The sequence below is a fragment of the Oryza sativa genome, chromosome 10 (genome assembly GCF_034140825.1).
Source record: "Oryza sativa Japonica Group chromosome 10, ASM3414082v1".
NCBI lineage: Eukaryota > Viridiplantae > Streptophyta > Magnoliopsida > Poales > Poaceae > Oryza > Oryza sativa.
The window spans coordinates 12,269,255-12,282,333 of NC_089044.1; the positions used below are offsets into that span (position 1 = coordinate 12,269,255).

The following is a 13,079-nucleotide window of genomic DNA, read 5'->3' on the forward strand; positions in this document are numbered from 1 at the left end:
GAACACCTCCCGTTGTGGAACTAAACCTCCAATTAATGTAAGCATCTAGGAAGAAGAATCTTTATTTCTTTAATTCAGCTTCACAAGAGAAAGTTACACTCAACCTGAGTACCTGACGTTTTATCTGCGCTTCCGCAACGTCTTATTTGCTCACGGATTACATATGACTGCAAGTACATACACATTTCCAATTATTAGGCAACAGTAATTACTCACTAATTGGCCTTGGTTAGGCTTATTTACGTGTTCTAATTGGTGATAACTAGAGACATATTTAATTATTAGTCATTATTTCTAGCTTTTGAGAGAGATGATCCCATTCTGGATATTCCACTGCATGCTCCAGTGGTTGTTGACGTTCTTGTAAGTCCAATAGGCCCATCCGAAGGTAGCTCGTCCATAAACATCTAGCTGGGCTTGTGCAAACCTCTGATAATCCTGGTTAGATGCTCCCTGCACATTCCACTCAGCCACCCACTCTCCTGCATATATAATTAAGCAACATATATGTATCGATCACGTTCAAGAACTTGTAATCTTCATGTATAAACAGTACTCACTCCCTCTCTAGGTTGGTTGAAAGTAATTGTCATTTTGGATATGGCCAATATTAAATTTCAAGAATTTCGACTACAAATATCTTCTAAAATATTTTTTTCTTCTGAATATGAAGACCATATATATAAATTAATCTTAAAATACACTTTAATAAAATAATATATTTGTTAATATTTACATATATTGTAGTAAAAAATACTGATTAGAATTATTTCTTTGAGACCGTGTCCTCCAAAACGACATTTACTTTCAACATGAAGCGAGTGCTCCATGTTGAAAGTAATTAAATTCGCTAGAGAAACTTGCAAATGAACTTACCCACGAACGTCAGCGGCCCATTCGGCCTTGTGACGGTGCTGAGTTCGTCGGAGCGGTTGGTCCTGACGTAGTCGATGTTCTGGTCGACGGTGAGGCCGTTGAAGCTGCTGGTGAAGAGGTTGTAGTAGTGGACGTCGAGGACGGCGCCGGGGAAGCCGGCGGCGAAGCCGAGGAGCTCCGTGTTGCTGGCGGAGAGGCGGTTGGACATGACCACGTACGCCGTCGAGGTGTACTTGCGGACGGCGTTGTAGCCGTCCTTGTAGTATCTCATGAGAGCCGGGAGAGTCACCCCGGGTGCCAGTGGCTCGTTCAGGAGCTCCACGGCCAGGAGGCTGGGGCTACTCGCGTATCTGTGTAGAGTAATTTAATTATTTGAGAGTAAAGTTCAGCAAACTATAATAATTATTTGAATGAAACTATCATTTCGCTACAACTTTAGTTTTGTGCTGTATTTCACAACGGGTTTATCATACAACTATGAGCAATTTTACGGTCCTTGAGGAGGTAAGTACCATTTTTTCTATTGTAAATTTGGTATCTCATGGTACCTCATGGTACCTAGGTACGATGATGTACCATGAAAATTTTGGTACCTCATGATATCTCCTTAAGAACCGTAGAATTGCTCTAAAACTATAACTGTATCCCCTAGTGGTTGAACCATCTTTCGGATTGTCATATACTCCCTCCGTTTCTAAATATTTGACATCGTTGATTTTTTAGCACATATTTGACCGTTCGTCTTATTCAGAAACATATGTGAAATATGTAAAACTAGATGTATACATATAAGTATATTTAGCAATGAATCAAATGATAGAAAAAAAATTAATAATTACTTAAAATTTTTAAATAAGACGAACGGTCAAACGTATTTAAAAAAGTTAACGGCGTCAAATATTTAGAAACGGAGGGAGTATACTATTATTATAGACTTACAATCACTTGCAGTTATTTGGAATGACAAGCAAAAATTGCAGCAAACTAATAGTTTTGAAAAAAAAACTTATAGCTTACTAAAATTTACTGTTTATTTTACAATAAGTAAATTAAATTAGGACAAACCATTCATGATTAATGGAAATTCCTCGTATTTTACTTCCGAAGAGATAATGGATAAACTAGACAAGACAAATTAAACCTATTTTGTGTAGTGAATTGAAATATCTATGTGGAATAATTAAAATTGTGACCTGTGTGTGAGGAAATCGATGACTTGGACAGTTTGGGCGATGTTGGCATCCGTGGTGCCCCAGTCCTGTGAACCATCTCTGGAGGCACTGTGCTCAAACGGGTTCTGCGACCCAGGTGCAGCGTGCAGGTCCACAATGACTCCCAAATTATACTTCCTGCAATGTACATACGGAGGACACATGCATAGAAAATCTCTGTCATTTGTAAAGTACAACCATCTATCAAGGGACTGCTCATTGTCCTGATTCCAAACCAATTTATTCTTCCCCCAAAATCAAAATTGTTGGAGACAGAGAATTTAATCATACTTGACTTATGCTGGAAATTAAAAAAAATGAGCATATGCTTTTAATTTTGACTAAATATGGAACAATTATACACTTACTCTGCCCATTTGAATGCATTATCCAAGGCTTGGAGGGATCCTCCAACGAAAGGAGCAGGAGGATTGGGGTCGCTAGCAATCCACCATCCAACTGGAATTCTCACTGCGTTTAGCCCACTTGTTGATATGAACTTGAAGTCGCTCTCAACTATGTATGTGCGCCAGTGTTCCTGCAAAACACAAAAAAATAGGATATATACTTATAATTTGTACATGTGCAATAATTAAAAAGAGGTGGCAATCTGCCTGTTATAAAAAAAATTTGCATCAATATCACGAGATATGTAGGTAATTCTCATCAAAATGCAAGGATTTCTGTGTGCTTATCTATATATATATCCTGGCTGTCATTTGTTGACTAGTACTACCTCCGTTTTTTAATAGATGACGCCGTTGACTTTTTCTCACATGTTTGACCCTTCGTCTTATTCAAAAAATTTACGTAATTATAATTTATTTTGTTATGAGTTGTTTTATCATTCATAGTACTTTAAGTGTGATTTATATCTTATACATTTGCATAAAATTTTTTAATAAGACGAATAGTCAAACATATAAGAAAAAGTCAACGGCGTCATCTATTAAAAAACGGAGGGAGATCTATTTCTCTCATGGAATACCTAGGACTGGAGAAAATGTGAGTGGACTCAAAACCTAAATCAGAAACCAGACGGGTCCTTGTAGAAAAATTAAGATGGTTTTCATCAATTTCGTCCAAAGTACTTCCTGGAAACGTTTATTCATAGCGCAGCCATTATTATTTGACTATACCAGTTCTCGCCGTACCTAATTATTCAGAGACAGCTGTCTATATAATTTTGTCAAAGAATAAGAATGGATTGAATGCATCAACTGAAAACCAAACTTGGAAGCCAGCTAGTATGTATCTAGATGCATGGATCGTTTTCAAGAGATTAAGAGCTTTTCCCATCAACAGTCATTTCCCATTGGACTATGGAAGCCAATATAAATATCACTTTCTGGGAATTGAACAGCTGAAAAGTTGGTATACTAAAGATTAATTCAAGTTGGTCAATTAGTCTTTTTTTTATGTTCAATCTTACTGGTTTGTGGTTAACCAAGTCAAACATATTTTACTTCGATCATAAGGATATTTACATTAATATTTCCTCTATATTTAAATATACAATACTATTAACTTTACACGTTAATTATGTTTGATTCTTGTGATTTATTTTATCACTAAAGATATTTTAAGTATAAATTATTTATATTTACACTAAGTTTTTTAATAAAATAAATAGTCAAACGTTATGTCTAAAAATCAGCAACAATATAAATTTAAAATCAGACGGAGTATAACAATAGCACATATATGAAAACAGAGCTATCCTCATGTTTCTTCTCTTTTGCCATATATATACTCCCTCCATTCTTAAAAAAATAAAACTAGTACGGATGTGATATATCCTAGTAATACTCCAACTTAGGGCTTGTTTGGAGGAGCTTCTAGCAGCTGCAGCTTCGAGAAGCTCCCCCCAAACAGTCTAGCTTTTTGTCTAGATTCTGAGAATCTGTAGTTGTAGAATCTGGAAATGAACTAGAAGCCAGAAGCTGGATTTTCCAGCTTCTCCAGATTCTCACCAGCTAGCTTCTCAGCAGCTGCTTCTCAGAATCTTAAGCTCCTCCAAACAGGCATTTCGTACTAGGCTAATTTTGTTTGGGAAATATGTGTCATAACCAACTTAGTATATTAGAATATGATGCATTTCGTACTAGGCTAATTTATTTTGGGATATGGAGGAAGTAGTCAAGTAATTGGTTCTGCAATTTGCATATTCCTTTTACTATATTTCGAGTGTTCAGATATTTACCCCATTCAAGACTATATATCTTTAATTGTACGTTTTGTATCATACGTCCAAGTAACAAGTGGAGCTGAAATGAGTTTGACATGTGTCTTACCCTGAGCACTTGTGTGGCCTTTGCTTTACCATATCCATTGCATATTTGGTACTCCCCTTGTAGACCGCCTACCCTAGTGACCACAAACACAGAGGGGTCATCGTCGCCCCAATTTGTCTCCCCATCATAATCTGCTGTAACTGAGTCGCTTGTCTTCGCCTAGCATCATCACAAGAGAAAAAGGATTCAGATTTTGCATCAAACCAAAAGAAATAATCTTGGTAAGGATTAGAATAAATTTAGCAAGGCATACTAAAAATTTATTTTGACTTGCTGAATTTAATTAGCAATATTTCGTTTCTATTTAAATTCAGCTACAAGAGATATATTGTATTCCACCTATGCTATGCATCCAAGCAAAGAAAACGAGTGGCTATGGTTTGTAAGGGATTAAGAAACCTAAATTAATCCTCAAAACTAGGACTCAAGTGGAACCCTTAACCTACCACTACAAAGGCATATGGCTTTTAATCTTACTAGTTAAGAATATTTGCTGATACAAAAGAGAGAAAATGAGTGGATAGATAAATATTGTTGCTACATGATGGTTGGAAAAAGAACAGAACAGTAATAGTTTTATATTATATTAATGGTCAGTCTTTATTAATTGTTATGACCGTTGTAAGTACAATCATTTAATGTGTATTGTTTAAGAGTTTTTATCGGGTTCTACCTTTACACTTGACATAAGTTAACCAGTAAAGAAGCAAATTGACTAACTAACCTTCTACTCTTAAATATACCTTCTCAGGTTAGACTAAATATGTAATTAGTCAACAAAAACCGAAAAATGTTTCAAGCTAATATATATAGTATTGGTCAAGCTTAGCGGGCAAGAAAAAAACAATTAATTTTAGCCGTATAAAATTTGACTGCCGAACACTTTGACTCTTTGATTTAGTAAGCTCGAGTTTATTTTGTCTACGTTGAATCCCTTTGACCCATGTAAAGATAGTCCAAAGGAACATTGGCTCACTTCTCTTTGCTAAAAAAAAAGCAGGAAGCCGTCACCATCATGCTAAAGTAGATTAATTCGCCCTATAGCTAGCTTTATTATCACTTAATATTACTAACTATGTTTCTCATTTTATCACTTAGGACATGTAGAACAGTTATTATAATAACACTCTTAGCTATACTAATTAGTGCTGAAAAAAAAGAAAGAAATAGGAGATAAAACATCGTTGCTACGATTAACAACGACTCTTAATTTTTTTAAAGTTAAAACTTAGCTGCATAAGGATGGAAAGAAGGAAATAAAGATAAATAAAATTAATGGTTAGAGGTTTTGTTGTCTCAACTGTCACATGGGATGACAGTCTTGCATAGTTTAAGGGCTCATAACAGGCTTTAACTTTAAACATGCCATCCCTAACTTTATCACTTATTATTACTAAGTACTAATTAACTATCTTTTAGCACTACATTATTTGATCCTCCAGCTAGCTTGATCTTTATTGATCTGCATGAAATGCGCTGGCCACATTTGTCGTTGTCACCAATATTGTTCAAAGAACAATACAAGCCAACATGCATATGGACCATGCTCGCAAGTTGGCAGCTATCATCAGCACATGTATATATCTATCCCAGCCTAATCCACTACTAACTTAGCTATAGCTACTTGTTGCCATTGGAGTACTATTATGCAATGCAAGAGGTGACTCTTGTACAGTGACATCAATCAATTTTTCGGCGTCCTAATTACCTGCAGGAACATGCCATTGGGTGCCCTGATGCGCGCGCGAGTCTTGTCGCCGTTGCGCACGATCTGGAACGCCTCCCCGGGCCCCGGCGACGCCACCGTCGCCACGACGGTGACCCCGTCGCCGGCGACGGTGACGAACAGGTTGTCGAACACCCTGAGGTCGAACGTGTCCTCGTCGATCCTCCACAGCTTGAAGGTCTCCCACCCCGAGGCGCTCGTCCGGTTCGCCACCAGGATGGTGCCGCCGCCCTGCTCGGCGCACAGGTACATGTTCTGCGTCACCGACTTGAATTGCAGCTGGGTTCCATCCTAAAATGCATAGAAAAGCGTGTTCTCTGATCATAAATGTTTGATGTTTAGAATAAGATTTGATAAGATTTTTGAAGTTTTTAATCATCCAAATGTACTTACCAGGAGGTCTTTGTTTGGAATGTCGTCGAAGAGGGAGGGAAGGATCCAGCCCTCCGTGACGAGCCAACCTCCGAGGTTCACCGCCCGAATGGGGGGCGACGGGGCGCCCCGTTTCGCGGGCCGCACCGTCCTCCCATCGGAGACTGAGAAGAGGCACGGCGAGCAGAGGAGGAGGAAGAGGAGGAGCTCAAAATGGCGCATGATGAAGACGAAGATTTTTCAGCTCTTGATGACTATCTTAGCTCAGCTTGCCAATGTATATATATACACAACGTAGTGCAGCGATCGATGCATGTGCGTGTACGAACTGCGTAATTAATGGATAGACGTGCGTGCTTAGAATAAAAATGTGGACATCCAGAGTTGAATAGCTTGATGCCTACGTGCGACGTTGTTGGCGTCCTGCACGCTTAATAATGAAGCTGCTTTGACGTTTGACCGCAGCCGTCCGATCGATGGTGCGGCTGGCCGGATGCCATTTGGTTTGACCCGTCAAACTCCGCCGGTGGCCGTCGGATGCTCATCGAACGGATATCGCATCGATCTTCAGATAATCGTCAGATTGGATAACGTATACGGATTAGTTCCGATCCAGGGGTGTGGATTCAGCGGCGCGGGCAAATTCTATTGGCTGCGTGAGCTTCTTAATTTTGTCAGGTAGACATATATATAGTCAGTCCGGCGCTGATACGTAGAAATGATGAATGAATTTGGATAAAAATATTGTGAGAATGACATGAGAAATAACGATTTAACATGTTCATATACTGAGCTTTAAAATGTAATAATATGTAGATGATGTATGTAGTTATATTTATGTTTTAGTGTTTGGTGCGTTTGACTTCCTTGCATGCTTCTTACTCCGTTTTAGGTTATAACATGTTTTGACTTTGGTTAAAGCCAAACTGTTCTAAGTTTGACTAAGTTTATAGATAAATATAACAATTTTTATAATACTAAGTTAGTTTCATCATACTAATAATTGAATATATTTTCATAATAAATTTGTATTGGGTTCAAAAAGTTACTAATTTTTTTATAAACTTGATCGAACTTAAAGCAATTTGACTTTGACCAAAGTCAAAACGTCTTATAACCCGAAACAGAGGGAGTAATTAATAATTGTTATGCTTGCATCTTAAGCTTTAGGTTTTTAGTGTGTTACGTAGATATGAAAGGTATCGCTTTGTTTAAAATATAATAAACTTTGAGTCTGGATACACGATATTAAATATTAAGAGAGTATGTGTAATTAAATGAAGCGAGTTTGTGATTGACCAAGGAAAAAAAAGAGAAGACGAAGAAATTAAACATGAAAAAGGTTATGATTGGTTAAGAAGCGTTTGTTGGTGGAAAAGTTGTTATGTTTTAGATAAATTTTAAAATCTTTTAAATTACTATATTTTGCAACGAGGGAGATTTTTTTTAAAAATCAATCTCTAAGAGAAAAACTATTCGCATGTGCAGCGTACTACACCCTGGCGGAAGAAACATGCATGCAAAGCTTCTATCAAAAAATGCAAGGAATCTCAGATACTGACAGGCTTGAACATATATATGTGCGATCGCGACGATATGTCGATCGATCAGGCGCCATCCGTGCCGTTCGATTTTGTGTGTCAGAAAATCTCGGCCCTCCATTCCGCGCCAGCGGTATGCTATGAGCCTATATGGAATGATGGATGCTCCCCCGGCCCGTGAGGCCATAAGACGTGCACGTCTCCGCCATGACCCGTGAGACGTGCACGATCCCATGCATGCATCCGGAGAGTGGAGACAAGCCAGACAGAGTGGCTGAAAATTTGACGTTTTGTCGCTCTAACTATTTGCCCCTTTGATTACTTATCGTTACAATCAGAGGAAGGATCACTACCATCAAATTGATTTTTTGCACATGGCCAAAATCGATTTTCACTGACGGCTGGACAGCCTGCATGCACCAAAATATATGTGAAAATCGGATTTTTCATGTGGATAGAGCAACCGTTTATGCAAATCCGATTTTGGCATGTGTATGTATAAGCCGTTCGACTGTGAAAACGAAGAGTCGCAAAAAAAAAAACCCAAAATTCAATTTCCTGTTGCCCTGAAACCCCAACACTAGAATTTTAGAAGCCGCCGACACTGTCGACGCTTGAAGCCACTGTCGCTACCGTCATCATCGCTCGAAACCACCGGCAAATCTGTGCGTGTGGGTGGTGGAGAGGCAGCGGGATCCATGCGGAAGGGGGAGGGGGCATCGGACCCGTCTTTCCCATCGCTGCCGTCGGTGGATTCGCACACATGGGAGGTGGAGCGGCGACCGGATCAGCACCAGAGGGGGAGGGGGCGCCGGATTTCGTCACAGATTAAATAGATTCTTGTAGTGCCCTCCCGTTGCCACCGACGGTGGGATCCCTCTCGCCCAAGCCCGCCACCCTCGTCCGCCATCACCTCGTTGGGGAAGGAGGTCCCCGCGCCTAATCGACACCAACCGAGGTACCCCATGATTGATACAACGCCGCTAAGCCTCCCGCCGCCAACAAGCTCTCCACTGCCGCCACCCTCCCCATCGTTGTATCCACTGCCACCGCCGGATCCGTTGCATCCGCCCTCCCTATTGCCCGGCGCTCCCACCCATCCGTCACCGAATCCCTCCGGCGTAGGCCACTCCCGTCTGCCCACTTGCTGCCATCGTCATTTTCGTGGCTGTCACCACCGTCATCGCGACCACGGTGAAGGAAGGAGAGGGGGAGCCACGATCGCTTTGAGGAGAGGACAAGAGAAGATAAGGGAGGAGTGAGAAGAGAGTTGAGGAGTGGGGAGAGGCGTGCGAGTGGAGTGGACGGGAGGAATTAATGGGACTTAGTGAGAGAGAGGAGGGGAGAAAAAAAAAGAGCGGGGAGAGAGATGTATTTTCACATGCGGGTCTCTTAGTAGGGGCCTTTTAAGAGGCTTGCCTGCGAAAATTGATTTTCACACGCGGTTCTTGATCTATGCTTGGAAAATCGATTTTTACATACATGAGAATTATGGTCCGTCTACAATTTTAAGGGGTCTCATTTAAAAAGTCGATTCTATGATAGTGGATATATAGGTGAATGATACGTGGATCAAAATGGCAAATAATTGAGACCCATTCTATGTAAGCCCCTGCACTCCACCCTAAGCTCTTGATTAAGCTTCCGATGCCACGGCCCTTCGCTCTGCCTCTCCACAACTAGCATCGCCATACCAGCCTTGATGGTTCCCGCGTTCGTCGCCTTTAGCAATGTAGCCTCGATCTCGCCACTATCGCTAGCTGACCTCAAACCGTGATGTTGCCGTCTCTCTATGCCACCATAGCTGGTCTAAGAGCGAGTGACTTCAAGCATATATGAAGAAGATAAGAGAGATCCTGTCACTGCATTGACAGAGCTATCCTTGAGCAGCCGAACTATCTGACTACCTATATATATATAGTTGGATTGTTCAACGTAGTTCCGGACTATCCTATTAGGCTTAATTCCACTCCAAGTTTTTAAAATTTCAAGAAACGCCTATTCACACCTCCTCCCTCTAGATGACATATCCGATTGACGGAGCGTGGGGCTCCTCACCGGGAGACCGCGCAGGCCCCCCTTTGCTGGTTCGGCCGGGGGCGCTAAGTGAGGTTCTTCACCCTCGATCTGTGGAAAGTTCGCGAGAGAACAAATGCGCAAGACACGGGCGACGTAGACAGGTTCGGGCCGCTGAGAAGCGTAATACCCTACTCCTGTGTTCTGGTGGATCTGTGTGTGAAGGAGTTACAGAGAGCTGGAGAGCAAGAGTCGTCTGAGAGTCCCCTCCTCGTCCCCCCTTTTTTCGGTGGGCAAGGTCCTCCTTTTATATCTCAAGGGGATACCACATGCACCACTTCTACCTACTCTTCTTTTGGGTGGGGACCCACCCTATCTTCACCAAAACTTGGCTTGCGCCTTCGCCTGGAAGCTAAATCACAGCTTGTCCTTGAGTGAGGCTCAGCGCCGTCACTCGCCTGACACAGGGGATAACCCTGTCATTTCCTCATTAATGGGTGGAGATTTGCAATGGCCGCTGTCCGAATGACTCTCTGATGGGATGGGTCATACCTACCTCCACTCCGCCGAAAGCAGATGCAACGTGGGAGCATGGTTGTCTGCCGATGACGTGACCGGCGTCAGACCAGTCACAAACCGGTCATTCTTGTCCACCACGCGTCAGTTTAGCATGCCGCACGTCTGCCCTTCTTCATACAATGACTTCCTTGCCATGGTTGCGATGAAGCCTGGAATGAATCTGGCCGGGACTGACGTGCCAACTCCAGGAGTTAACACGCCGGCTCCGGCTAGGGACGAGCGCCTGGAGGCTCTCATCATTCCGACGGGACGGGGCGAGGCGTGTGACAGGCCGCCTGTTGCCACCTAACCCGCGATCTGACCGGTCTGTGACCGGTCACACACTGCGACCGGTCACGGACCGGATAAGCGCGCGCTGCGCTGCATTAAATGCGGCGTGGCGCGCTCGTCCAAACCGCAATAAATGCGGTTAGGTGAGCCCTGCCGTGCTCACCTAACCCACACACGTGGCGCCAAAACCACAGGGGGTCGGGGCGTCCCAGCCCTCGGGGCCGAAACGGGAACGGCCCGACCCCTCGGGGAGACAGAGGGAGGGGTGACCATGTCACCCTCGGGCCCGACCTCCCCGAGGGGGTCAGGCCACGGGGGTGACCGCGGCTACTCAAGCCTCTAGTCACGATACCCCCGGTCCCATGTCACCGACAGTAGCCCCCGGCGTTACGCCAGGGCGATCGCCCCCCTCGAGGGAAGCGCTCGGGCGTGACGCCACTCCTTAGGCCCGGTGACAGGTTGGGCCGGTCTCTACAGGCGGGCAGAAACCCAGCGGTCGCAAATCGCGCGCATCGGCAAGGGAAAACCGACCGACAATAATGAGCAGCCTCTTCAAGACCGCAACATTACTCGAGCAGCGTGCGAATCGGGACGAGCCGGTTCGTTTCGCCTGGAGACATGATGATGGCGCTTTTCACGATTGGCAAGCGCAGTTAATGCGCGCACAATCTGCCCCATCTCAACCGCCACGGCCGCACATCTGCCGCGTGCGCTGCAAACGGGCGAGTGGGGTTAGTGGAGGCGTGGGCGCGAGAAACGAGGGGGCGAGGTAGTGGGCGCGGGAAGCGAGGAGCCAGGCATAGCAAGGGTACAAAGACGCCAAGGAAGGGATTCGTTTCCTTCCTCTCGCCACTCTTCCCCTTGCCTTCGCCACTTGTGCTCTGACTCTTCGTTTCCTGCGCCCTACCCTTGCCATACTCGCTCGCTCTCAAGCTCCTCCTCCGCCGGCGTCATGGCACGGGGCTCCGCACCGCTCGATGGTAGCGTGCTGCTGCCTTCCCGCATCGTGAGCGAGAGGCAGGCTGGGCTGCCGCGCCGATTCATGCCGGAATCTGCCACCGGCCGGGAGGTGGTCGCGCTGGGCGAGGGACGCCCGGCGCCACACTACCCAGGGCGGTCCGTCTTCTTCCTCTCTTTCGCAATGGCTAGGCTGGTCCCGCCATTCTCTAATTTTTTCATGGATATTCTGGAGTTTTATGATCTCCAGATGGCGCACCTCACCCCCAACGCGATAATGACATTGGCCATCTTCGCGCACCTGTGCGAGATGTTTATCGGGGTGCGCCCATCTCTCCGGCTGTTCCGGTGGTTCTTCACCGTGCAGCCGGTGTCGCCGCCGACGATAGTCGGTGGCTGCTACTTCCAGCCGCGGGGGCAGGTGCTGAACCGCTACATTCCCTGCGTCCTCCGCAAAAAGTGGGACGACTGGAAGAGCGATTGGTTCTACACCCCCCTCGCCGACGAAGCGCGCCTCCGACTTCCGAGCCAGCCTCCAGCGCAGGCCTCCAGCTGGCGGGCGGCGGTAGATCTGGGAGACGGCTACGACGCCGTTCGTGACCGCTTGGCGGGTCTGCGATCCCAGGGGCTCACGGGGGCCATGGTGTTCGGCGACTATCTTCGTCGCCGGATCGCGCCGCTCCAGCGGCGCGCCCGGGGCGCCTGGGAGTACACCTGGCCCGAGGACTCCATGAGGACCCACCAGGGGCGCACATGGGACTGGGACCCTGAGGACTTCAGGATGGTGGTCCAACGGGTGCTAAATCTCAGCTCCGTGGAGGCATCCCTCATCCCCCAAGAGGTCCTCCCCCTCTGCTGCGATCCAGAGCGCGCCAACATCCTGACCATCATGCAGGAGGTCGGGGCGTCGGGGGAGCGGGCCCTCCGAGGCCACGATGGCGCGGGCGGGAGCCGCAGGGGGGAACAATCTACCCCAGGAGGGGGTCGTGCTTCTGGGCCCCGCGACGGGGGCCCGGGGGGCAGCCGCCCGGCCGACGCCCGGGGGAAGAGGAAGCAGGAGGGTACCCCTTCCCCATCTCCTCCCCGAGGGGGCGGGGCGGTGCGTGCCAGCAGCAGGCGCCCGGAGGGTGCCGTGCCGACGTCGCAGCCCGAGGGGGAGCGAAAGAAGAAACGGCTCTGCAAGATGGGGGGACCGAGCCATGCCGGGGGAACCTCATCTCGTCTCCGAGGTGGTCGT

General features: G+C 45.7%; 1 protein-coding gene across 1 annotated transcript; it reads right to left on the reverse strand.

Annotated features, from left to right (window-relative positions):
- Positions 1 to 38: 38 nt before the first annotated feature.
- On the reverse strand, positions 39 to 6,735 carry LOC4348471 (probable glucan 1,3-beta-glucosidase A). Its single transcript, XM_015758554.2, has 7 exons — positions 6,501 to 6,735; positions 6,090 to 6,398; positions 4,382 to 4,540; positions 2,456 to 2,625; positions 2,070 to 2,225; positions 877 to 1,226; positions 39 to 482 (listed from the first exon to the last, which is right to left on the reverse strand). Exons 1-7 carry the CDS (start codon positions 6,699 to 6,701, stop codon positions 295 to 297), a joined length of 1,533 nt encoding a protein of 510 aa, XP_015614040.1. The 5' UTR covers positions 6,702 to 6,735; the 3' UTR covers positions 39 to 294.
- Positions 6,736 to 13,079: the final 6,344 nt, after the last annotated feature.

What these genes read in the sequence shown, in the direction of transcription:
- LOC4348471 (XM_015758554.2), bottom strand. Translation starts at nt 6,701, where the DNA reads ATGCGCCATTTTGAGCTCCTCCTCTTCCTCCTCCTCTGCTCGCCGTGC. An exon ending in CCAATGGCATGTTCCTGCAG is followed by an intron (nt 4,541 to 6,089) that starts GTAATTAGGACG and finishes TGATGATGCTAG; the next exon opens with GCGAAGACAAGCGACTCAGT. An exon ending in TGGGCCGCTGACGTTCGTGG is followed by an intron (nt 483 to 876) that starts GTAAGTTCATTT and finishes TTATATATGCAG; the next exon opens with GAGAGTGGGTGGCTGAGTGG.